At 41.9% G+C, this 27,574-nt stretch overlaps 1 protein-coding gene across 1 annotated transcript in view; it reads left to right on the top strand.

Annotated features, from left to right (window-relative positions):
- PPM1H (protein phosphatase, Mg2+/Mn2+ dependent 1H) overlaps positions 1 to 27,574 on the top strand; it is a 142,278-nt gene that overhangs the window by 52,868 nt on the left and 61,836 nt on the right. Inside the window, exons 2-3 of the mRNA XM_075494798.1 lie at positions 16,734 to 16,902; positions 25,450 to 25,794. Of these exons, the coding sequence (XP_075350913.1) occupies positions 16,734 to 16,902; positions 25,450 to 25,794 (514 nt within the window). The remainder of the gene's footprint in view (positions 1 to 16,733; positions 16,903 to 25,449; positions 25,795 to 27,574) is intronic.

Raw genomic sequence — 27,574 nt, 5'->3', positions numbered from 1 at the left:
ACCCACATTTAAACTCGTACAGTAGGTGGTATGATCTTATTTTGTGGCTATTTGAGTCTGTGCAGTAAAGGATCTCCTTTTTCTCAGTTGAAATATTTCCCCAACCCTTGACACACACACTATGATGGGAAAAGGTGGATATTCTAAGCTGATTGATGGGTAAAGGGAAGGAAAATTATATTAATGTCATGATCTCGCCATGTAGAAGTGAGAAATCCAATGCAAAGATGGAAGGTTCTGGCTGCTTCACTAGTTATTTTGAAGATATTTTTATTTGTGTGTTTATATATTTATGTATAAGACACAATACAACCCATTGGTTATATATAGATGCAGTATTATTTAAAGAGGATATTTTTTATTAAGCAGTTGTCCCTCATGCTTAAAATATTCTTTTCTTTCTTTTTGTTCTCTTACTCTGTAGGTGCTTCCAGGTTTTGTTTGCTGTATATGTAAAACCCATTGGATGCTATATCATTCTACTGTCTTGTACAATGCATTAAGAAATTTGGAGGCAAGAAGTAATGTATTTTAAGCTGCTGTATTGTCTTATATTAGGAGACAATCTTGCGGAGCTGGAGGATAATTTTGAGAATCAGTTGAAGAGTAATGTGTATATTGGTTTGCTATGAAGTTTCTGTTTACTGCTGGTTATTAAACTACATGACTGGGAGTTTTATTTTTCTTTCTTTTAGTGGCAGTGTCTTTGGACAGTGTTCCCTGAAAGTAGGAAATAATCTCCTTCAGCTTCCCTTCAAGGAGGGTGGTGCAGGAATAGAAAGTTCCTAGTAATGAGAAAAGAGAAACAAGTTTTTTGGTGATGGGATGAGAGCCAGCTAGAGAAGGTGGAAGAACTGGGTCAGAAAGCTTGATGCCATCCTGGGGATTGGGGGAAGGGATGTGGCCTCACCACACCATATCGCCTTTAACCAAGGGGCCTGGCAGGAGCAGAGGAACCTGGGACAGAGTAAGTTTAAAGAAAAAAGAAAAAAAAATACTCGGCATAACATTGCAGTTGTATCTAGTGGTGAAGAGAGCTCGGGAGGACTTCCGCTCGAACCCTGAAGAACTTGCCAGGGGACTGGAGAGTGTGAGGCAGGGTTAGGCTTTATCGGGTTTCGTATAGCGAATAGGCCTGGAGAATCCTTCAGGCTAGATCGCTAATTATGGGGACACCGCAGTGCTGCATGTCCCTGAGGAGGGAGCTGGGGCACAGCACTGGGAGCGTGATCGTGCAGAGCCGAGCAGCAGCCGGGAGAATGCCTGCGCCGGGTTAGCCAGTGTCTTTGCGATCCAAAAAGGTGGTGCTCAGAAAGAAGGGCTCTCGCCCTGCCATCGCCATGACACTGCGGTGCTGATGCTGTGCTGTTGTCCCCGCACAGAGTTGGGACTTGCCGACTCACTGTCCAAGTTGCTGGGACTCATAGTTATCAACATATCCCAGTTAGCTAGTTCAAAAACCACTGTGGGCTTTTCTGCACTACAGAACAGTCTTTGTATTAGTAAATACTCTTGCTGCGGAAGAACGGTTAACTTTATTTTTTCCCTGAGTGCAGTAGAAGCCTTTTCAATGAATAATACAACATGTTGGAAGCTTTGGAGAAAGATCTTTTGAAGATGAATGATTTTTAATTATGGTGTTTGTGGTATATAACAGCAGTTATCTGTACTCATCTTTTATTGCAGAATTATATTTCAGGTGGATCATATGGTGAAATAAGAGTGGGTTTTGTTTTTCTTTTCAAGAGAAAGTGTGTAGGAAAAATGAATTCATTTTTGTTTCTGTGAGGTTCCTGAGAACTTCTCAACTAGAAAGGCATAGTCGAGCATCCCATCTGACAGTGTCTGGCACTGGAGACCTTACAGGACTGTGCAGGAATTCCCAAGTCTGCAGGTTGGGATAAACTGGCCTTCATTGCAGGTCTTGTCCTGGCTGCCAGGACAGCATTCATACTAGGAAATACTACTGAAGCAAATGTTGGCTTCAGTACTTGTCCTGCATTTGTGCATGTTGTTTCTTAGCATGTCCCTGGCATGGCTGTGGCCTGTGCAATCTGGCAGTTTTCCAGATGGTACCCAGGAGCAGGCTGGGCAGTGCTGAGCAGCTTGGATGCAGACACTCAGTTCTGGGCAAGGATGACGAGAGTAGCCCATGCCCCTTGGCCCCTAGGCCAAGGGCCAGTTGTATGTAGTAGTACAGGTGTAACCCAGGAGCAGGCTTGCACAGTGGAGCAGGTGCAGAGTTTGCTGCCGTCCGGCCAAGGCAGCCACGGTGCTTCCCCTTCATCTGGGCGCGAGGTCTCCAGCCTTCTGCTGGGCTGACTGAACTTGTGAAACCATCAGGAAATGGATCTGACAAAAATGAATGATATTGGGGGTGTGGGGGGGGAGGGTTTGTCTGGTGGGTGAGTGAGCAAAAAGTTGGAGTGATGGACCTGGTGCAGGAAGAGGGCAAAATCTTGAGGCAGAGCACAGGACCAAATGTGTCGACAAGCTGCCCTTGGAGCCTTCTGCAGCATGGTCTAGTCATAGGGATGGATGTAAATGTTGGAGAGGGAGCTTTGGTACACCTTCCAGCCTACAGTTAGGGGAAGTTTGCATTCCTTCTGTCAGGCCATTCTGTCAGAGCCCTAAACAGATTTTTATTCTTTAAAGTCTAGACTTAACCTTTTTAAATATTTTTTTTTAATATACTTTCTATAAAGGAGCAGATGGAAGCTGCGTGCAGACTCACCAAGCAGAAGACTTTTGGTCACAGCCCCACATTCTGGCCCACCCTTGGTCTTGGGTTTTGCAGGTTTTCAGTCACGAGAGAGGCAGGTTCTCAGATGGGTTAGAGGGATGGGTTTTTTTTCCCCCCTCCTTCAAAACAGATTTCTCATGTGCTGCGTTTACTGCCCCCACCCAGCTAGCATGAACATTGCTCTCCTTGGGACGTGTTGATGAACACGGGACAGCCTGTGCACTGCTTTGAAGATCCTGGTGCTACCTCTTTGTGGCTTTTCCCAGTCTAACAGCTGTCACTTGATGCTGCTCTGGAGGTATTTTGTCCTTGGCAAATCATTTGCAAATCCTTTGCTGCCACTTGTTGATCATTTTGAATTGAGAGCAGATTAATGATTGTTTCTCTAGTGGCAGTGTTGGCCTCTTAATAACAGTTATCCAGCTTTCTTGTGCCTTTCTAAATATCGTGTGCTCAGATGACTCTAAAGGAACATATCGGGGTAGTGTGCAAATGTCTAAATATAGCAATAATAATCTCTAGCTTTCTTCTTTTCAGTCAGCAGAAGAAATTACTGGATACACTTCCGTTTGTGCAGAGTACACACTGAGATAAGTCTATGTTGCCATCTGTTTCAATACTACTTTCTGACGTCTTCCTGGTACTTTTGGAAGAAGAGAAATTCTCCTTCTGTAAAAATCTCTGAACTTGTTTTCGCTCTCTGGTTGTGGGTTGGGTTTTTTCCTGTGATGCCAGAGAATTATACAGTTTTCAGCCCCTTTCCAAACTGCCAACTTTCTGCTCCACTGAAGTTACTTCTGGCTCCAATCCCAGTATTTTGGGGGAACAATAGATCCTATTTTAGCCTATACAGATTTAATTGCTGTGAATAAGGTTGACAATTATCTCCTTTTGTGTCTGAGAATCCCACCAGCTGTTTTAGATGTGTTTAAATTGCTGCACCATGCTAAACTCACTTGTCACATCAGGAGCTATAATGCCAAATTTCAGGCACCTGGTAATCTGTCCTTGGCCTTTATTTTAAAAATAATTTTTGCTGCATTTAATTCTGTTTCTTCTACTTCCCCTTCAGCGTTGGTTCTCTGGAACTAATAATGCACTGGATGGCATTATTAGTCATACCAAGGGACTTCTATACCAAAGATGCATTTTGAGGAGACTGCATTTCAAATAGCAAGACAACCTATTGAAAGAGAAGTTGGTGGACTTTTTTGTTGGTTTTGGTTTGGTGGGTTTTTTGGGTGGGTTTTTTTGTTGGGGTTTTTTTTGGGGGGAAAAGGGGGGGTTGGTTGTTTTTTTTTGCTCCTTCCACCCCCATAAGCTTAGACACCTAAGGTGGGAATCATCCGACCACATGCTGACAACCTGCTGTGTAAGTGTCTAGGCTCAGCTTTATTGTCCACGAAGAGGAACAGACATTTCATACTAATGCAAACAACTAAAATAGGTCAGATGAATCATGGCCCCAAATGTCCTCTTTCTCTTTGCTTATAAATAAAGTCTGGGTGATTAGCTCAGACTTAGCTGTCTGCACTGTAGACATCTGACTACATCTCACCTCTGGAGACCATACTTGTAGCAGCAGTCACATGTAGGTGACTGTAGACACGTGTAGACAACTAAGACGACTGAAAGTACTTGGCTTCTTGATGCAGAGCCACTGCAAGTGCCAAGGTGAAGGTGCTCTGGGCTTGACTTCTCAAAGCCGAAGGCGAACCTGAGTGGATCTTCCCAAGGAAGAGACAGATCAGTATTTGATGTCTGCAGTTACAGAGCACTAAACTGTGGTGCACCACCTCTTTTTCATTACTAGCTTCCTAGACTCGTAAGATACAACTTCATAACCTTTTTTTTCCAGAAATGTTAGCTTAAGCAGGACCTCTGCTCCCTATCATCTGCTATTTCTGCTTCCATATTGTCTCTTCAGTCTTGCTGTGGCAATATGTTGATTTGGGTTTAAAAAAAAAAAAACTTCACTGCACAGGTGTCCCTGTGGGGCAGCACACTGGCATGTGAAGGTGGAGGTTGCTTACACTGGGAACGCCAAGAGAGGGGATACTTGTGAAAGTTCACCTTTCATCCTTCACCTAGAAGTTGGCTCTCTTGCTAATTTTCTGAATTGTTCAACTGTTGAGTTCTGCAGAATTTTCTTTTCAGGCTGCATACAGCTTTGTTTAATGTTTATTTACAATCTTGTCAAGGGGTTAATAAATTCAAACTTCCAGTTTCAGTCACTGCCTTAGTGCATATTTTGCATTTGTGCAACTGTAATTATAATTTCTGAAAACAAGTTGTTCCTTGGTGTAGAGGGATGCAGGGACACACTGATACTTTATTATTTTCTGATACATATTTTTACAGATCTTGACACGATTTTGATTTCCCAGTGGTCTGAGAGCAATGGGAAGGATTACGTACAAGTTACAGTAGTCATTTGGTTCTGGTGTTGACTTTGATCTTATTGAGACCTCTCTGGGATTGCAAGTGCCTTTGATCATGCCGCACAGGATTCATCCCATCAGTGCTGCTTAGGTCTGTCTGTGCTGGGCTACCCCATCTCCCGTGGGCTTCTTTGGACACAATTGACTCTCCTTAGTTATAGCTCTTCTTAAAATATTTGATGTTGGCCCTACATACTATGTTTGTGCTAAGTATTTGCCAGTCTGTAGGTTTTCCGGTGTGCCTGGATGCGTTTGTAAGTGAAGATTTGGATTGAGGTTTCACAGGAGCCAGTGGTGCTCTTGCTATTGACTTTGGAAGGGGTAGGATTCATAATGGAGGCAGATTTGCAGCACAAGTAGAAGAAATAGTAGTGCTGGAGAAGCATGACCTGGTAATAGCTGTGCAGTTCCTCCAGCTCCCATTCAGACCAGAGCTGGTTCCCAGCCCAGAGCCATTTGCTGTTTCAGGCTTCACAAGGTGGCAGTGAGCAGGTCCTGCTCTGTGCCAGATCCTGTGCACACACTGGGTAAGGCAGGTCTCTGTTGCTTTGCGCTTTACTTCCTCTGCATTCCCATACGGACATGGTCCTGGACAACGTGCTCTAGGTGACCCTGCTTGAGCAGGGTGCTTGGATCAGATGACCTCGAGAGGTTCCTTCCAAGCTCAACTGTTCTGTGATTCTCTGGTATTGCATCTTCCAAAACTGCTCCTTAATCTTGCTGTGCCTCCTCTGCTCTTGGGTGGGGGCACATCTCTTCATCCTACCCTCCCTGCAAGGGCAGCAGGAGCCTGTGGGGACAATTCGCCCTGAGGTTCAGCCCTGATGCCTACCCAATGCTCACATCCATGCTATCTGAGGTGCAGCGGGACTGGTTGCAGCACACCCCTAAGACATGTTGTGGTGTACCATGGTAGTAGGTGGTGTGCAGCTTGAGTACCTTCCCTCTGGATGAAGGTAGTGGATGGGGCTGGAAAGGACACCCTTGTCTCCAAGCCTTATGCACATGCACAGACAGACACTCATTTGCTCACTGCTGTATGCCTGCTCTCAGGTAGAAATTCTGCATTTGGCTGTGATTCTTCTTTTTACTGGTACTGATTTTACCAGGGTCCCTCTGTTGACTTTGTCTCCAAATCATCACTGCACTTGACATTTTGCATCTGTGATGCCTGAACAACTGAGCAAAGATATTAAGTGCTTTGACCTATATTACATGAAAAATACGTGTTTTCAATGACATAACATTTAACTGAACTTTGAATAGGTTGCCAGAGAAATACCTAGTATTTTGTACAGGGGCGTGCGTGTATGTGTATATAAAATATATATAAAGTACTGCAATATTTTCTTAATCCTGTTTTGCATTAAATACTGTGATTTTTTGTTTTTTACCTTAAATTTGGGAAAGCTAATTTTGAAGTTGGCTGTAACTCCCAAGCAGAATGAATGAACACTGTACAAATATTTTGATGGATCATGAAGATCTATCAAGATTAAGGCAGCTGCCATTTTTCTACAACCCTTTTTTTTTCAGGCTCAGGGTTTCTCATATTTTCTTGGCTTGCATTTAGCTTATATTTTAACAGCTTCAAATATGAGGTCTAGGAAAGTAATTTTAATAATAGAAGTAAAAGATTGGGTTTTGAGGCATGTTTCTATGGCAAAGAGTCATTGTAGTGTTTTTTGCATGTGGCCCCTTCCTGCAGATCTGCCATTTAGTGTTCTCCCAGAGGAAAAGTGATGGCTGTAAAACTCCAGCAGCAGGGTGTAGTTTTTCTTTAAGCTATTCTTAAAAATTACCAACATATGAGTGGCTTTGAATTAATTTTCTACTTGTGGATTCTTGGTAATAAAGCTGTATGTAATGTTTTCTTTTTTCTTTTTTTTTGCCTTGCCTTGCATATGTGTGCTTTCATACATATACAGTTTGCTATAATGACTTTTTAAGAATAAATTAGCAAATTGACTTCTTTCAGGTTATAGGGGCTTCACAATACCTGCTACAGTAGAGGGATATTGTGAATAAGGCATTAGCGCTTATCTGTGGAAATGTGTACACTCTGTCACACTTGCAAAGATTAGCTTGGGGCTAATTTAAGTTGACAGCTGTATAAAAGGGATTAGTACCATCACAGCTGAACTCTTGCAGTTAACTTTCACACATGCTAAATATGAGAGAGATTTTTTTTTTTTAAAGCTTGGACCAGTTTTGCATAAGCCATTTATCTTGATTTCTCTTAACGTGGAGAGAGCTGAGACTGCGGTCTACAGCATCATAGCCTAATGGTGTGGGATTTACTGAAGTACTTTAAACACATAGCTTGCTTCGTTGTAAGCATAAGGAGAGCTTTTATTTGCATATAATTGGCATTGTTCTAAGGAAGAAAGGGTTTATTTTGGATGCGCTTTCAAAAGTAGAACTTTGGGAAGGAAATTGGGGGGGGGGGGGGGGGGAGTGGCATTTTGTCTTCATGCATACTTGCCATATGCAAACACTCATAAATGAGTCTACAATAAACCTAAAATATTTTTAATTCAAACTGAACATTTGGTTTGGGGGTTTTTTTGTGTAGTAGTAGTGGTTGGTGTAGTAGTGATAGTAGTATTGAGCTTGTAGGCAAAGTGAGTATTTCTGAGGCCTGGATGCCCCTTGCCGTAGAGATTAGGGGCAGGCTGCTGTCCCTGCCCTTTGATCATTTTAGCTAGTGTGATTTGTATATTTCTGTCACGTAACTGTGTGGGGACAACTGGACCTCGTGCAACCATTCTTTCTTCTGTCAGACTTGCGTGTCTACTGTGTCCTCCTTATGAGGGATGCTTGTGTTCAAGACTACCCTCAGCCTCACATGCCCAAGGAGTTGTACAGCTCATGGGAACAGGCATGGAAGTGGCTACTTTTCCCCTGCATTAGAGGGAAAGGAATGGTAGAACTTGGGTTCTTGTCTTGAATGTCAGCTCAAGGATAGATCCAAAGATGTTTCTCATCAAAAAACAGCTCAAAACCACTATCCATAGATGTGTGTGTTAGTGTGCAGTCAAAAGCCAAGTATTGCTTATCAGTGAACTCTCAGGATCACCCTAAGGCTAAGGCAGCAAAGTCACACGTGTGATAAAATGGCTGGGAACAAAATAAAGTCACTATCATGATGTGCATAGTGTGTTTTCTTGAGATTGAACCAGGTGCCTCAGTTTCAAGAGCTGTCAGTCCTAATGTGTAAAGTGAAGTCAAAGGACTATGCACAGGCTAATGAACCAATATGAAATATATTCCTGTAGAAAGGTTCCTTTTCTTTTCACACCTATTTTGTTTTTTAACACTTTCTGCTTCAATTTGAAGCTCTAAACTTGTCATACCAGCCAAAGCTGGTAAGCATTCTTTGCCTTATCAACAACAAAGGTGTAGAAAAAGCCAGTGATGCATAAAAATATCAATGTTTTTGTGCAAATATACTCATCTGAAGGCTGACTTCACCAGACTGAATATGCTCTATTCCTATAAGAAGCATCATTTGAAGAACTTTCAAGGCAACTTCTTCCTGTATACCGTGGAAATAAGTTCAGACACATTTTTCGCAGATCAGCAGGATTTCAAAATTTACCTATTAAGGAGGAGAAGAAAAAGTTGTAAGTGTGTTAGTGGAAATTGGACTAGAAGGACACTGGTCAACACTAAGTTGTTTGTCCTCATTATCTTCTGGGTCTCTTGCTTAGTTTTTTCAGCAAGCTTTGAACAGCCAGCCAGCCAGCCAAAGTTGCTTTAAATAGGACAATGAGCAGTCTGACCTGGCGCTCTCTGCAATTTCACTGTGCTTTGTGGGCAAGAAAAGGTGGTTCTCTTACACTGTCAAGTTCATCTTTGCTTTTGCAACCTCTTCTCACCCCATGCTGGTAGCCAGTACAGAAGGAGTGAGGAAGGAGAATTTGACAATTAATTTTGCCAGCTGTGGCTGAGATTGCTCAGCCCTGAAGTGAGATCATGCTTAACCACATCTGTGTCCCACTGGTCTGGCTCAGCATCTGCTCTGGGCTCACTGTCCATTGCTTTTCTCATCTAATACCTGCATGCTAATTATCAAAAAGAGCTGCTCATCCCTGTGTAGTGATCACAGAGCTTGCTCCGTTACTGTGACCTACAGCTGTCTTGCTCCTTGTAGTCGCTTAGTATTTCATCTTTTTTGGAAAGCATAGCTGGATGATATGCCCCGCAACAGCGTTTTGGGAAGTGCATGCAAGTAATGTCAGAGTAGACTTCCTCCAAGATGTCATTGGCTTCACTCCAAAGACAAGCTGTGTTACCAGTTTATGTTCTTTTACACTCAACTTGTGGCAGAAATTTTTAGAACTTTTCTCTTGCATTGCTTTTGACTTCTTTAATGTATTTTAAACTTCCAGCATAAATGGTATTCTACTTTTGGGCCTTGCCTATTTTAATCCCATATTGGCTTGGCAGGTGTAGTAGCTTCTAGCTGCGTCCTAAAGTGAACTTGCCCCAGTATACCAGTGTGATTGCTGATACGAGAGCCCATATTTTCACACTGGAGCATTGCAAGGCTCATCTTTATGGCTAAACTTTCACTTCCTCTTTGGTTAATAAAATGAAGGTTTTATTCAACCCCATGAGTTTAGAGAAACGATTGAGGAATGGCTTCAGTTTCTGCCCACAGTGGACTATACTATTGGGTGTTTTGGTTTTGATGTGAGCAATATCGCAGTTAGAGTAATGAATGAATTGAACTGTTTAGTCTGCTTGAAAAGCTGCCTTTCATCTGCGGGAGGAGGTGAACAGCTAGGAGGAAATCTCTTTCAAGTCGCTTCCCAGTGCAGAAATAAATCTTGTGTGGGTGCAGGGGGGGAAACAGCCACCTACCTGGAAATCTAAGACTATAAATGAGATGTCATAGAAAAAGGCAGTGGCATCCACTAACATGCTAATCCATGGAGGGGGGGAGAAGAAAAGCCATCAATACTTGCATGAAAGGGTTTTTTATGGTATCTTTAATCATCATTCTAAGACTGTTGACATTATAACGCAAAACTGTAGGAACATATTGTCTGTTGTTTATAGGTATGGTGTTCATTCATCTGGATTACTTCTGTGTTATTAGCTGGGTTGGATCCAAGCTGGTGTCACACTCACGGTTGCGGGTAGCGTGTGTGTACCACAGCTGGAATGAGGAGGGAGGCTGGCTGTAGCTCCCGTGAGCAGCTGGAGCCTGCCAGGCTTGCAGTGGGAGAGGAGGGCTCTGTGCTGCCTGAAGAATTGATTTATTCAGTGTCAAAACAACTACAGGTGCCCACTGCTACTCTGAATCCCCAGCCTTAAATGGAAAATCACATTAAACCACGAACTGCCCATGGATATATCTGCTTTTGTCTACCTCCTTTTTCCTAAGCCTTAAGGAGGAGAGGAAGAGCTTTTGCATTTGCCTGGTGGTTAACAAATCGAAGTTTTTGTAGATCAAGTGAGAGCATCTTGCAGGACATTGTGCAAGCAACTGTCCTTCACCTCAGCTAATGGACTCTGGTTTAATTTTCTGTTGTGGGCTAAAGTTTCCTCCAAGCATGTATGGCTACTGCATTGGGGTGGTTTTTTTGTTGTTTTTAGAGGGGGGCACTTGGTTAGGGCATGACATTTTGCCACTATCCTTTTTTCACCTTGTGAACAGCAGGAAGGTCGATAATACTTTTATTTCAGAAACTTGTATATGCCAGAATTGCAGAAAGTCAGTTTTATTCGAAGTAAAGCACCTCAGCAGCAGCCCTTGGTTGTCATTGCTTAATTCTTGTGATCATTGAATACAGCAAACATTTCCTAGAAAAAGAATCATTTACTTCCCCAATGAGTGATACTACTCTTTGATATGGTTAGTAACCTGAAAACTGATAATGGAGGAAAAAGGAGCATGTTCCAAGTTGTATAGCTTAATAAATATTTAAGGTTGTATGTCTGCTAATTAGATAAATGGTGGAGTTAGAAAATTTCCTTGGGGAAGAAAGATAAAGACACAGGAGAAAAATTTTGTTTTGGTTATTGAAAGATTTCTTTAATTTTATTTTTTGAAAGGCATGGATTATTTTGAAGCAGATAACTTGTTTGCAGGGCTTTTCTTTATATATTTTTTTAATATCTTATGGGACTTTCAGCTTTTGTTTGAGCAGAGTTGGGGTTGTCTGACCTTTGCATTTACAGAGAAAAGCATTTGACAGCATCTTTTTGTAAGAGATCTAACTAAGAAAGCAGCAACTTGGGACCATTGACTGGTCTTTTGTTTACGGCTTTACTTTTTGTTGCTTTATCAGAAGTGTTTGGGCCCTTGCAAGCTGCTTTTGTGTCCTTTTTCTTCCTCTTCCACTTTCAGCTGACCTTTACTGCTGGGAAGGCTTCCTGCCTGGTGCGGCCGCTACCTCACCAACACATGCAGGTTGCCATATCTCCCTCTTTCTCTGCAGCACTTTCTTTGTAGAAACATTTGTAGGCATTTTGATGTTCCAGTGTCAGGCCCTGTGGGCTACACTGTTAATACACACAGCCTCAGCCTTAACCTACACGGTACAAGCATAGGGTGCCCAGACCTTTGCTCTGGAAATGCTTGCGTAGGATGTCTTGACCCTCGGAACAGACCGTACAGAGGAGGTGGAACTGGGAATGCTCTCCACTACTGTGGGGAGGAACTGTGCCTTGGTGGGGGAGAAGCAGATGGGATTTGGGGTGTTCTCCCACGGTCGCAGGTGGTTGTCAGTTACCCCACAGCTCAACTAAACTGGGGGGCTAGGACAGGCTCCCTGCTTATAGGTTTTAATTCTTAGCTCAGGCAGGTCTAGAGTGTATGTGCAGCCAGTTTCCACACTTCTCCTGGTGCAACATAACTCCCCAAGCTCTTGTAGCTCTCTTAGTCCTTAAATTTCAAAAAGCATTTTTTGTGCACACTGCTGTTGTCATGCATCATTCAGAATTTCTGCTGAGCTCTTTGCCTTTACCTGTTATTTTTATCTAAGTACGTTACATAAAAAATTGCTAGACTCGTGAGTTTAAAAAATGCAAGTACTTGGACAACTACTTTAATTTTTTCAGAGTTTGAGATCTAGACCAGGGTAAAACTCTCCAACAGCACAGCTTGAAAGTTTTGCTGAAGCAAATACAACTTTATGTAATCTCAACGAGCATGATATAGGAAGAAGTAAAACAACCAAAGGGTATATGTACTGATATCGATGTGAAAAATAGAGAGCTGAATAGAAATGCTTCAAAAGACTTGAGCTGTTTTGTTGGGGGTTTCATGGGGCTTTTTTATTTTTTTGGTCAGTAAACTATTATCAAAACCCGTTTTGGATTTGTTCATCTGGTCTGTTTTGGTTCTTTTAAGATAAATTTAGGATTTTGTAATCAGTGACCTCAGCACAGGAGTTTGAGCTCTGCTTGTTGAATGAAAAATAGAAGCACAGTGTGACCTACATTTCCATTCAGTCGGATGGGACTTGGGGTCTCGCGAGATACCAGCAGAATGCTAATCGTGAGCCAAACAAACGAGCTGGCTCCTATCTGGAGGATTTGCTTTCAGCTGAGGACATGTCAGAGATTAGTCTTGTAAAGTACTGAAGCGTCCATCAAGGTTGATGCAAGTGCCTCTTCAAATGTGACCAAACCCCACCACGGCACTGTGCAGGCTTCAGGAAGCTCCTGTTTGCAAAGTAGGATGTATTTTTACTAGCACTACTGTACCATGAACTAAACCTCAGGATTATTTAGCTATTACTGAGCAATGTGTTTGACACAATGGAGACAGCTAATACTGTAAAAAGAATTCAAATAATCCAAATTAAATATGTTATTTGGGTTGAACTTTGTAAACAATTGGTTAAATGGGTAATGGGGGAGAGAAGGGAAGGGATGGAAAGGAGTTGATCATGATTAGGTCTAATCAAACAGTTCCTTGAGGAATTATGGGGAGAGAAAACAAAAGCAAGAATTGCCTTGAAAATGTGTCTCTTAGTAAAAGCTAGAAGATTATATAGGCCTCAATCTTTTTTTATTATTTCTTTTTCTCTGCATTTTATTATTATTATTTGCACCCATGATAAAATGGAAGTGAGGACAACTGTATGATTGGAAGGTTTTTTTGCTGGGGGAGGGTTTTTTTATTAAGTGTGAGAGGGTAGTGCTTTATCTCATTGTGTTCACTTTACTGGAGGATAACTTATTTTTCGAGGCAGACAGAAAAGGAGATAGGGAGGGGAACTGAAAATCTTAGGAAGCTGAGGCACTTCCTCTGTGGAAGGAAGGGGTGGTAGATTTTCCTTAAAAACTTTCAGAGGTCTAATTAAGAGTTACATTTTGGAGATATGAACATCTCATTAGTTTTGCTTTTTTATTTGTATAAGCAGCTTAGATGTGGTTTTTGTCCTGATAAGTTACAGTCTGGGAGAGCGAGGAGGAAAGACAACAGTAAAATCAGCATTGGAAAGCTGGTTGAAAGAATTGCCTTGAGGAGGGATTTAAGAAGCTGCAGAGAGAAAAGGATTTCAAAAGGCAGCAAAGACGAGAGATGTTTGAAGCTGAGCAGAAGGTGTTACCAGCTTCTGTGCTAGGCATCAGGCACCAACACATAGCTCAAGCTTTGAGATTAAAAATCGCAGGGCTTCACTGCAGCCCTTTTCCAAAGTTTGCCTATGAGATGGGATGTGAGAGTAGAAGAGTGCCTGTGTCAGGAGAGGCGCAGCTTTTGGCATCTAGACCCTGTGTTACCTGGTAGCACCCCTAAGCACTGTTTTGACATTATGATTAGTTCAAATTTTCACAAGGATTTCCAAAATAAACTTAATCCTCTGTTGGAGAGAAGAAAACTGGAATTTTGAGGGATAAAGTGAAGTTCTGGGAGGGAACGTATTGGTCACAGCCCCAGTCCCCCCACCTCAATACGCTGACACCCGAATCCCCACGTCATCTTGTACGCAGTCTTGCCAGGTTCCTTTTGACCATATCCTCTTCTAGCAAGGTGCTTGGTACACAGGGTTCAGCTCCAGGCGTTTCACAGTAGCTGACTGCCAAGCTAGTTTGTTAGGTCACTTTGTTCTCGTGGCCTTTCTAATGTATTCTGTGCCTTGACAAATTTTCTTGGCAAGAGCTTTATAAAACGATACCATATCGTGCATAACTTAACACGCTGTTAAACATCAGAACATCTACTGTACAAGTCCTGAAGTCCATCACTAAGCTCAGAAACGAGAGCAGCTCTAATACTTGAGTGATTTTTGTAATGAATGACAAGAGGTAGGAAGGCAGCGATTTTTTTGTAAGGAGTCACTTTTGTCTCTATTTGTCTTCCACTTTTTTTTTAAATGGGATTGAAAATGGCAGCATCAGTGAGGAGACTGATCAGCTAAACTGAATATTGATTAGCTCCTGATATGATAAAACTACACTTTCTGTGCTGCTGCAGTATTTTAATCATGCTTGTAGCATTTCAAACTGAAGGGGTGTTGGTTAGCTGATTTAAATGCTTTGGTATTTGTGCCGCGTGCGCCCCCGCCCCCCGTTTCTGAATGTATGCTTCCATTTTTCCTAATGACAAGAAAATGCTGAGTTTTCAGACTGGAGGCTTATTGTGTCTCAATGTTTGATCTCCAGTTGCTCAAAGGTTAGGCACTACAGGAGGTGAGTGGTTAAACTGCTCACAGGTGCCTTGCAACGAGATGCTCCTTCATCTCTGCTCTGTGTGTTTCACAAAATAATTTTATCCACAATTGGTACTTACAAGAAATACTTGTAAACAACTGGTGGTACTGTGCATACAGATGTCAGACTGCAGTGTGTGACATTTGGCACTGTAAGGAAACTTTCAGTTTCTGAAAGCAGTTAATTGTAGTGGATGCACATTTTCTTAGAAGATGATTGTTTTTTCTAATCGGAGGCAGGAGTACTCATTTGCATGTCACAGTATCATGTTTCTCCTTGAAAATCAAAAGAATATATTACCGTTAAGCAAGGCCGACACAGAATTGACATTTCAGCAAGAGCAGGCAAGCTGGGGCAGAGTCCCCTGCAGGCCTGCCTTTGGTTTTTGTTTTCGTTTCAACAACCTTTAGCAAGTGTTTTCCTGTTATGTAAAATTTTACTGTAATGAAAACATTAGAGATCAGGAAGTCAGGTATGTCTTGAACTTGCCATCAGGATTATGACGTGCCTTCAAGCTGTTTTACTTTCTGGGGAGGCAGAAGTTGTTTTTAGAGACATCATGTGCCTGATGTGAAACTTGGTGTTTGTCCAGTAGTAGAAACGCCGTCTCTGACTAGTGGTCAACTTGTTAGGTGACTCAACCCTCATAGTAAAGAGGAGTGGTTAGTGTTTGCAGAAGAAGACATCCTAGCATCAAAGTGGCAACGTCTTTGCTCGGTCGGAATAAGACACGGTCCTGGCTTGCACAGGTTTTCTCTGTGTGAGCCCAGGACTGTCAAAGCACATGTCTTACTGAACATGGTGTCAACTGATGCAAAATTAGTCAGTTTGTGATGAGGTTCTCATGTAGAAAGTGGAAAACATGTTTGAACTTGGCTGTTCTGAGGTGGATGGTAGTAACCACGGTATCTTGGATAATGCAAACTTCTGATTAGGGTTTTAAAATGTTGGTGGTGGAATAGCTGTTATTTCAGCTTCATCACTGATGGAAGGAAGACAAGCAGTTGTGGTGCAAGTTTCAGGATACCCTTGGCTGTCCAAAGCGTGTACTGAGCTCTTAGTGCTGGTTTCTGCATGCCTACAGCTCTTGGTGCAAATCTTCTGCTCTCTACGCTGCAGATGGGACAGAGATGTGAGGGTTTGAGGTTTGGTTTGGGGTTTTTTTGTTTGTTTGTTTGGAGGGGGGGGAGATTATGTTGTTCTGCAGTACTAGAGGGGTGTATTTAGTATGCGTCTCTGGTACAAGCAAGCTTGACTTGCATAATGGAATGTAAGGCAAAGCCTTTCCTTTGTGTTTCTGTCACAGCATTTCTAATACATGCCCTTTAAACAGACTAATAGCAGTTGCGTATTTTTCTGTGCCTTTAGCAGTAACAGCTTTTTAGATTTATGGCAGGTATTTTATTTGTGCAAGACTCAGAACTTGACAGAATGCACACCTTTAGCCAACAGATTCATTATTCACTGTAGCAGAGAGGCTGGCAGGTAGAAAAGCAACTGGGGAACTCATGTTTCAACTAGGAGGCATAAGTGTTATCAGCCTTGACCATCAAGTAGTCCCTTTAAAGAAAAGTACAGTATGCCTAAGGGTAAAATATGCTCATGATACCATTGGTGGTTCTTCACATAGTTCTGTGAAAAATGCTTGTTAAGCCATGTGTAGGTGTATGGAAACAAACAAGTATGCATGTGTGTATGTATGTGTATGTGTGTGTTTAAGAAAGTAAAGTATTTTAATTCAGTTGGTCTTTGTAATACTTCTCGGCTATGGTTCCATACATCTTGAGTCACATATGAGATAGAGATGGAGGCTTCTGTGCTTTGCTAACTTTGATGTGTCCCTTGTTTTCTTTTTTTGTTTTGTTTTTTCTTAGGGTAATAAATGCAGGGAAGAGCACGCACAATGAAGATCAAGCCAGCTGTGAAGTCCTCTTTGTCAAGAAGAAAGCTGGAGGCGCTAATTCTACACCAAACAAGAACTCTTCAACAAAACGGAGGTCGTCGCTGCCCAATGGAGAAGGTCTCCAGCTGAAGGACAATTCGGTAAGCAGACTTCTGTATCTTGTCAGTGGAGAAGTACAAAATAAATATAAAAGGATGTGGCAATATGACACAACGATGTTTACTGAATGTTTCATATATTTCCAGTTACCTCTTATTAATTATCTCTGCTTAAATACAGAACACTTAATGATATTTTTCTTAGCTCTACTACTTGATTTTTGATTTCTTGCATTCAAAACTGCTCCTTGCATCTAAGACATTTTAGTTTAAAGATGGGGAAAGGAATACTCCTTGGATTTTCCTTTTTGTTTCATTTCTGAAAATAAAATCCTGACAAATTTACTGCTGCAGAGTACTGTGAGTTTAATGGCTGTGGTTGGCTTGTCCAGTGATGGTCACTGCAAGCATGGCAGTATCACCATTTATACAGTCATACAATTTTATTAAGGGTTAGACAGTCATTTGGGTTCTTGTCACTGAAGCAGTATTGCGTGTAGCAAGGTTGGTTTATGCAGGTAGGATAAGGTCATCCAGCACACTGAATTCAGTGATTTTTGCAGACTATGGCTCCTCTCTGTGTGGAGAGTGATGTATGTCATGCACTTGTCTAGTGGCAATCATCTGCTATTTTTCATCTGTCCTGTTTCCTGACCGGCTAATTACTTCATCTGCTCTTTAAGCATGAGCTCAGGCTCCAACAATGATTGATAGCGTGTGTTCGATTTGGACGTTTAGCCATGTAACAAACAGCTGATGGCTACAGGGCTCATCAGGGTCCTCTTGCACTGTGTCCCTCCCCACCTCTTGCTCTTTCTGTTCTATTTCATTATTGCTGCAATGTTTTCAGACTCTGACAGATTTTCCAGGTTTGCAAAGAGCCCTGTTCTTTCCTCTTTCAAATCTTTCCTTAAATCACCTGTCTCAGTTCCTGTGGGCTGATATTCCTCATTGTATTCAGACAGTCAAGATTTTTTTTTTTCAAGTACATATTTGCACACTCCTGGATAAAGAATTGTGCCCTGTACTTGCTGGGACTATAAGTTCTACATAGAGTCACGCAAGGCAAAACAATTTTCTTTTAGTAGTCTACATTTTAAAAAGTCTTTCCTAGAAAGTCCATGCAACTGTCTGCTGTTGGCTCATGCAGACACTTGGTTCCCTAAGTGTATTTAATTTTTGTATACATTAATTATGTTTAAGGAAGCAAGCATTTGGCCACATTACTTGTTCATGTATATAAACCACATCAAGATAAGCAACAATGTGCTTGGTCCAGGTGATGGGTTTGTTTGAGTCAAAGGGCATTGCTGTGTTATGCACACAGCACACTACAAAGACTCCTGTGCATACACCAGCCTGGGTAGACACATCTTGGTGCTGTGCAGAGGTACTAGCTTTGGTCTAACACCACATTTAAGTTCCAGGCCTACCATGCGAGATACCTGGTCAGGGGTCTCTGCATCTGGGATGTGGGTGAATATAGCTGTACTGAATTTGCCCATGTTTCATATTCTGGGGGCATGCATGGGACATAAAAAGCTTTGTAGCATTGTTTCACAAACTCCAGTTAACTTCCAGCTTTGAGTAGTATCAAATGCTTCTCAAGAGCAAAAGGCACGCTATGTTGTATATACTATACTGCATGGTTAATCATCTTCCTCAGAAGGAACTTTTTTCCAAACATTACATAGCTAATATGTTTAGATTGCATTAAAAATACAGGGATATAAAACTATTTAATTATTGGAAAGATGTCCTCACTAGCCTTGATGGTATCCATCATTATGGTGGTCATACTATTATGATATCGTAATGGTAGGGTCTGTAAACTGACTGCATATTTTTGAAGGCTGTTCTTTTTATCCATTTTAAACTTAATGATTGTCAGCCTCATTAAATATCCAGTTACCCTGTGTTATGCGAAGTATGTCACGGAATTTCCTGATTTCTCTTCCTCTCTTTGCTGGTGTATTTCCTACTTTGATTCTGTATCTTTCATCTCGATTTTGGAATAAACAGCCACTCCCTTTCAAGCTTCTTGAGAGAAATACTTTTATTTCAAAACTTCTGTTCTTTCTTCTATTTCTGACATACTTTGACTAGAAATGAGCATAATGTCTGAAGTGAGGAGCCAGCTGATCTGTGTAACATAGTATACTGTTTTCATACTGCTTGTTATTGTGTTCTTTATATGTTCTCTTCTTATCTACAGATTTACTTCTGTTTTCTACATGACACTTGAATGAGTGCTATAGCACTCATTATTTAGCTGTGTAAAACCTATTCTACCATGTTATTAGACCACAGCTTGTGAATTTAAATTTATAATATATTTTTCCAAAACAGGCAGCGTATTTCTGGAGAATGTTTTCTACTAGAGGGCAGTCTTACACTAGCAATTAGTAGGATTTTTTCCTTGGTACATTTTTTACTGGTTGAATGTATCTAAAAAGGAAAAAAAAGATGTACGTGTTTCTATAATGCGTCATATTTTTATACTATGAAGTATAATATTGTGGTTTGCCCTCATATAGCATTGTTAGCAAATATTTTTTAAGGAGTGTATGAGTTTGGTGTTAAATGTGATGAGGGTGCAACTTACTCTCTATCAATAAGATGTAGAAATACAGGCTTGAGACACACCAGTGAATGGTATAATATTGTCCTGGCAAGTATTTAGTAAGAAAGCCAGAGGCTGAATACTGTAAATGCCTCCTAGGGAAATCCTACCATAACACACGATCTGAAATAGTCTTTGAGAGGTGAAGCACCTTGTAGAAATATTGAAGGAAGAAGGGATGAGGGAAGCAGTTTATTGAGTATTAGTCTGATGAAAATAAAGATTTCTTCTGTTGTTGTTTAGGTTTTTTTGAAGTATGGAGTACAAGGGAAGTAGGAACTGAAACTTAAACTGTCTCTTGATTTAACAGAATCCATTTCATTGTCCTCAGATTTTTCTTTTTTTCCACAGAATCTTTGAGAAGGCCAGATGCCATCTTTGTTTTACCCTGCTTTCTGGGAAGTTTGTGAAACTTAAACGGCTTAAATGAGGTTGTGTGATTATTCTTATATAATACTGACTGTCAATGCAGCCCTGCGCTTTGGCAAGGCAGCATAAGGGAGTCGGAGATCCACGGGTTGTCCACGCGGGTTGGGTGCTGCTGTCGTGGCCTTGACTCTGCAGGTGGACTCTGCAGAGCTTCCAGGGCTGGAAAGGAGGAGTTGATGGGCCAGAAATGAGGAGATGGAGAAGTGAACATTTGTTTAGCCCTGACACACACAAAAATCCAAGGAAATCTCTTAAATAGCATAAATATGGTTTTCTTCTTTAAATGAGCAGGTGATAAGCTGAGCAGAGCAGCGAAAGGAAAGATTCTGCAAGTTCAACCCTAAATTAATTCTGTCCCCTTCCCCCCACCCTGCTGCTGCTTGATTAATCATACTTGCTCTCTGTTCCCATTCAGGAGCATTCACTTGAAATTGCGCAGCTTTTTCACTAGTACTGTTTTTAAATGCCTTTAACTATGGGGTACCTTGCTGATGAATACTGAAGACCATCTGTGAGTGAAATGGGAATACTATGCCAGGATATTGTTATAGTGACAGTCAGGTTGCAGGACTTAATGTGATACATTATTAATTGTCATTATAATGTGAAGAGACATAATTATTAATTCTGCAGTTTTCTTTGTCACAAAGATGGGATGGAGTATTTGTTTTGTGTGACACAAGGCTGGTTGGCTACCACAGGTAGCCGAACATATCATCAGTAACATGAGGAGGCTTTTCTCTGAGGGTGGTGTGGCAATTGCTGAAGATGTGCCCTAATGCATTTTGTGAGCGTAGTTCATATTTGGAACAATAATAGTCAGGGTGGGTTGTGGTTTTCAGAATATATCTTTAGTGGCAACATGATTTATTTGCCTGTTTGGAATTAGCTTCCTAAAAAAATTTCTGAAGTTTTGCAATGTAGGACGACTGTCTCGCTTACCTGAAGTTTGTCCCAAATTGATTGCTATATATTGCTAAGGCCACCCATTTTTTTTTCTATAACTAAACCCCAGTTATGTATATATATGCATTTTCTTTCATGATTTCTTATCCATTGCTTGACCCAAATCTTTGCATGTCTTAATTATATTTTACAATTACAAAACCCGGGAGACTGCTGAACCTTCCTGAAAGCTAGGTCAGCAGCTGAGGACCCTGAAGCTTATTAAATTTCCTAGTACGTACTGGAAATGAATTGTAAGGTCAGTGCAGTGAAGGATCTGTTTGCTCTTCATGTATCTGGTAGAATGTTCAGATTCAGAATGTTGTTAAATCTGAATCTTTTGAAAGAAAATCTAAAATAAATCACTGTGGTGACCGATTGTACTCCCACTTGAGAGCTCTGTCCAGTTAAAAGAACAAATGGAGATTGATGTTTGAAAGACTGCGTTTGACAGAATACCACCAGAGCTAATACAAATAGATGTCTTGTTCTGTGGGAGTTTGCAGAATGTCAATACTTTTGGGAAGAAGTTCAAGCTCCCAGATGGTGAAAGAGAGAGAACAGCCATGCATATGCACACCAAAATAGGTAATCGCTTGGTGGCTACGGAGGTCATCTCAGCTGTGGGAGGAAAAGCAAGGACCTTTTTGTGCTTTTTGTCTCATCTGTGTGCCTTGACTGCTGGCCCTTGTTCATTCTCTGAGTTGCTGCTTTATTTGCACCATATATTTAATTCTCATCAAATTGGTATGGTTTTGGAGAATTCATTTCTTTCAAATAGAGGAGCCATTTTTATTCTTAGGGTGGGGGAAAGGAATTTGTTTCTTCTTCCTTTTTTAGACAGCTAATGGGTTATTCGTGGTTATACTCTCTTTGCTAGTTCAAAAGTAAATGAAGCTTCGTAGGAATACGTAGAAGTTTTTGGAGACTAATATTTAGGTTACAGTAATGCCTGCAGATCCCAACTGAAGTTAAGGCCCTAGAGCATCTCACACAGAACGTGTGTATAAGAGCAGTGTTGTGGTAGTCATCTCCCCTGATTGTATGTGCTTATAGTACAGACCTCTCAGTTATCAAGGGTATTTTTGCAGTTGACAGGGAGAAATAAATCTACTTTGGAATGAGATGAGCGTAGTCTGAAAGCGTGGGTTTTTTTTCTCCCTGCTGAGTATAAGGGCAATTTAGAGAACTATCTTGGAGGTGTGCAGTGTCGATGTCTGAACTTAGCTGAACTGGTAGCAACACCCTCTTGTTTAAGAATTACTAGTCCAAAAAGGACAAGATCAGGGAACTCCAGAAGAACCACCACAGCTGATATGGCAATGGCATGTTCATGTCAGTGACAGCCTGAGAATACAGCTCAGGCCCATGTGAACTTCTCTGTCCTAACTTGTGCTGCCCATTGGCTTAGAAGAAAGAGGTGGTGACATTTCAATTTCACTTTTTGTCATGGGCCATTGTTCTGTTCTGTTTTAAAGCTTCCCAGTTTCTGATGGCACCTTATTTGACTACCAAGTTCACGTGATGCTTGTTCAGTGTAGGACATATCCAGTGTTGTGCTCATAATAATGAGAGTGAATTGTGTTAATACGTGTTCTTTATCTTCTAATACAGACTTTGGTGGGGGCTTGGTTTGGAAAACTTAAGAAAATTAAGGGGGTGCGGGTTAAACTTGTTCTTAATTGTAAGTTTCTGTTATAGTTTGGGGGCAGGGGGAGGGCGACGACAAAGTATCTTCTTCCTCTAGGTGGAAGGTAAAATATTTCCATTTCAATCAGAGTTGTAACGCCTTTATGCTTTTTCCCCCAAAGGCAGCACATCTCCAAAGGAGTAGCACCTTTCAAATGACATGAGGACATAAGCTGTGGAAGCATTATCCGTGGTGCATCATGAGGTGGATTTTGGCCAGGGATCCAAACCCTAAGAGAAGAATGGGAGCAGAAGTAGTTTGATCTACAGCTCCCAGGGGCCACAGTGTTGCCATTTTGAATAAATGGTTTCAGTTTTCAGCTGAAATACTTTCACTTCAGGATACTTGTTTCTGTTTGCAAAATACTTCACATTTTGCATGAATAGCAATCTATTTTTACAAACAGGTTTTTTAGCCAGTAATTCTGTTATCTGTTAAAAATGGCTTACGCAGAATTTTACAGCCAACTGTTGTGTGAACTTGAAGGGATTCTGAGCCCAGAGCAAGCTAGCACAACTGCCAGTCATGCCTTCAGGGGTGAAATTTCACAACAGGTTTTTGGTGAATTTACCAGACTGGGTAAGTGGGTGGGACTGGCTAAGGAGCCACATTCAGAAATGTGTATGTTTGTTGGTTTTTCACCATTGTAGGATGTATCCTGTTTGATCTTTACTGTGGTAAGTAATCCATTACTGTAGGACAGTACTCCTTTTCTCAGCATTTCAGTAATGAAATGAAGAGTGCACAATAGACTGCTGAATTCCTTCTCTTGGAGGAACTCTCTGCTGTATAGATGACTATTGTTAATGCACTGGTTAAGAATATGTTTGAACTTTACTACAGCAGCAATGCTATAAGCTAAAAAAATAGACTTTTATGTCATTTTTATAATCAAGGCTTTTAAATGTGCATTTCAACAAACTAAGTTATAAGTAATAATGCTTGTTCAGCTATGAACTCTGCCCTTTGAACAGCATGAACTTGTAGTGATGGTCTATGTACTTGTTGCTAAAGGAGACATTTTGCATTAGGTTTTGGATTTTGTAGCTCAGGGCAATAATGAATGATGTCTTTTGGATCTGTGAATGACAATTCATGGTGTTCTTACTCCAACCTGTCTGCCCTGTCCTACTGCCAGTGGTTGGCACCTTTGCGGAGCAGCTGGAACAGCAGAAACTAAAAGGAGTTGCAGTTCACAGCCCTGTAATAAGTGTGAAATAAGCAGTGCTTTGGGCATGAGGTGATGGGATGCAGGTGGTGCCTAGACTATATGCTGATCTGTTGTGTAAGGGAGCAGTGTTCGGGTGAATGAAACAAATCCCGTCTGTCATCCTAAATTAGACCACAGTCAGCGTGACTTGCAGATATAATTAAGTTCTTTGACTGTAGTGAGATTTAGGTTATGCTTTCTTAGTATGAGGTGTTTTGCAACAGTATTGCCTCATTCCTGTCCCTTGCAAAATGATTTATTTCTAAATCTGTATTAGTCCACCCACATCTGACTCGCAAGGCAGCCCCACAAACAGCTGTTCTAGCATAGCTGGGAGAAGGTGCAGGATTAAGAAGAAATGGGAAAGGAGAGACTGGAAAGACTCTTTCCAGATGCTGCTGCCAAATATGCAAAGACAGGTATTGTTATGCCTTAAATGCTTCCCTGAGGATTTCTAGGTGAATTTCTCCCAAAAAAAGTTGAGGTTATCTAGGGTATGGCTCCTTGGTATTTTTCAGGCAGATCGGAGCTTGTGCTGCCCAGAACTTAGTCTGCCTCCAGCCCTGGGTTAATGGGCCTTATCTGAGCGATGGGGCACCTCAGCACAAAAACATGGTTTCTGCTCAAATCAGAGCAATAGTGGAGCTGACTTACACCTGTCAGAGGAGACCGTGTGGAGCAGAAAGGGAGAAATATTTGAAAATCGCATAATTGATCAATAACTGCTGAACAAATATATAACATTACCACATATTAATTTTAATAATGAGGTCTACAAAATTTACTTTTCCGGATACTCTGCCTGTATGAGAGCAGTTGTGCTGACCAGCATGCTAGGAGTTGAGCTAAGATGTAAGATCTAAAAGCATATTATTATGCCGAAAGCTATACCAAAACACTTGCATAGCTCTTCTGATCAGAGGCTATGTAACTCCAGTACTGTAAAGGAAACTTTTCAGAGGACTGAGAAGAGCTAGGCAGTGAATGTGTAGGCTAGCATGGGTGGAGTGCAGCTGATCCCACTTGTCTGCCATCCTCGGGGACCTCTGCGCTGCACTGGTTTCCTGGGCTGGCACAGTCAGGGAACACCTGAGCTGTCCCGTCTGCCAGCACAGAAGAACCTTATCTACCAGTCATGGCAGTAGGGATCATGTCCTGTTACTAGATGTCAAACTGAGGTTCTTGGCCTCATGCTTGGTGGAAAAAAAAGGTCTGTCACAGAAGTATCAGGTGCTGTCTTATGTAGAATTTTGGTCTCCATGGTGGTAGGTCCATCATTTATCAATGATGTGATTTTTGAATGCCTTTCTTCTGATTGACACAGTCATTAGGAAGTTAACTTAGTCTCACAGTGGTAGCTGTGCTTGATCAGTGCATCCTATGATGGCTGTAAGGTAAGAAAGATTTCAAGTTCAGCCTTCTTTTTTTTTTTTTTTTAAGGGGGTTAAGGGAAAAGAAAAAAAATGGGGGGGGGGGGTGGGGGGGGGGCAAAAATAAGCATCTCTCCTTCCTGCCAGAGCTGTACTAACACAGTGGGTATTTCTCCATTTCAGAAAGAAGGTTACCTCTGGGAGAGTTACCTGTGTTTCACCTGGTGCTCCTGTGCCACCAGCTGCTCCATCACCTCACTTATAGCTGTGTAACAGTGACCATCTCTTTTTCCTTCCCTTTCTTCCCCTCCTGCTTCTCCAGGACATGGATGGGATCAACCTGTATTACTGGTCCCTGTTTGATGGACACGCTGGGTCGGGGGCAGCTGTGGTCGCTTCCAAACTGCTGCAGCACCATATCCTGGAGCAGCTGCAGGAGATCGTGGACATCCTGAGGAACACGGCCGTCCTCCCACCCACCTGCCTGGGAGAGGAGCCCGACAACCCAGCCACCAACAGCAGGACACTGACGCGGGCAGCCTCCTTGCGTGGTGGTGTGGGGGCCCCGGGCTCGCCCAGCACCCCTCCAACACGCTTCTTCACCGAGAAGAAGATCCCACATGAGTGCCTGGTTATTGGGGCCATAGAAAGTGCATTCAAGGAAATGGTATGTATATCTCAGGGCTCTGAAGTCTTTGTTGCATACACTAATGAGTTGCATGGCCTGGAGAAGATGAACATTTAGGGATTTTTTTTTTCCACTTTTTTTTTTTTCTTCCCCTACTTAAACACCATGTGAGTGTGGACAGAATTAAACAGCCTCAACAACTTACCTGGTGCATCCCTGTGAAGCAGGAACTGCGTCTTAAGTCCCAGGCAGCACTGCGGCCACATTTGTGGATTACTTGACTCTTAGAAGCTTGGTGCTCTTTTTCTTTTTTCTTTATTTTTTTTCCCTACCTCCTTTTTTAAGATTAAAATTAGTATTGCCTCACAGTAGCAGATTTCAGCATTGGCTGTTATCATAAGGCTGTGTGTATGGGCACACACTTTACAAAGCCTCGTTGCCCTCCCGGAGCAGCAGCAAAGGCTCTCAGCATTCCTTCCACCACCAACACACCTTGTTCATGTTGCCCACAACTACATAAATGGGTCATAAAAGGTGACATCAGGGACATGAGGGGCAGTATCCTTGATCCAATGACCTGTAGTTCACGTTAGTGTTGGAGTGGCTCATAAAGCACAGTAGTGACTGTAGAGAGTGTGTGTGCAGCTCTTGACTGAGGCAGGTTGAGTGTGGGTGAGTGGGGCATGAAGTACTTTCCTACCACCCACTTGACTTGTGTGCAGCGTGAACAACTGGGAGGAAATCACGACCCTATGGAAACAGAATATCCATCCGTTTCCCTATGGAAGCTGGCTTTTCTCTTTTGTAATTGATGTAGCTGCTCCACACCTTCCCCCTTCACTTCTCCATGTTATTAAAAATAATTCTTGTCAGGCAGAGCAGAGGCTTGGCCTGCCAGTGAGTACATGCAGAGCAGGTCTTGGGAGATCTCATCTTGTTCTTTTCCTTCTTTTTTTTTTTTTTTATTTTTTTCTGTTGTTTTTAGAAAAGCCTCTTATTTGAGCAGAAGGTTTTTGAACTAATGAGTGTTTCCCAGAGGTTTTATTTGTTGTCTGAAAAGAAGTATTCAATTGTTGTTTTTCCTGATATACATGAATTTTGTTTAATACATGCATCTAATTAGAGACTACAGTTGTTGTTATAACAAAGTGGTGCTTCACTTTGAATTCTGAATAGCAATTACCTTTCTGGATTGTCCTTTCTCCCCAGGGAAGTGCAGGCAAACAGACCCACCAACTGGGTTTGGACAGCATCATCTGAATTTTAGGTGGGTAGGTCCAGGCACGAGATCCACAGCCGTGGCTTAGGCATCGTTCAGTGTGGGGCTTGTGAGCAGATTTATGCACTGTGACTAGTGAGCTCAGTTTCTGCTAGATGAAAAGAAAGAGGAGGATGCGTGAAAATCTCCTGTCAGTTTAGCATGCCCTTTTCAGAAAGGGAGGACTAGCTTGCACCCTTCTTCATTGAGAAAGAAGGGAAAAGATGACACTGCCCATCCACTGCACCCTAGTGGGTTCAGAGCATGATTAAGATAGGGACACCAATTTCATGCTTCATTTGGGGTGATTTTCAGACCAGAAGAGTGCCAGGCTCTGAGCACGGGACATGACTCTCTCTCGCTTGCTCTCTCCTGTTGAAGCTGGCTCCAAGTGTAGGAGAGATGAGAAATAAGAGTTTCATGGGACTGAAAAGTAAAGGTAAGAGAGCTAAAGAAGGGTCATTTCAAGTGCTTTACCTTTCTAATGAGAGCAGCATGTGCATTATCCATTGCTGCCTTCCTGAACATGTCTGAAGGAGCAGGGCTGTTATTGCCCTGCTT

Source organism: Mycteria americana, chromosome 1, assembly GCF_035582795.1.
Source record: "Mycteria americana isolate JAX WOST 10 ecotype Jacksonville Zoo and Gardens chromosome 1, USCA_MyAme_1.0, whole genome shotgun sequence".
Lineage (NCBI taxonomy): Eukaryota > Metazoa > Chordata > Aves > Ciconiiformes > Ciconiidae > Mycteria > Mycteria americana.
The sequence above is the reverse complement of the archived record's forward strand: the minus strand, read 5'-3'. Positions and strand labels throughout refer to the sequence as shown.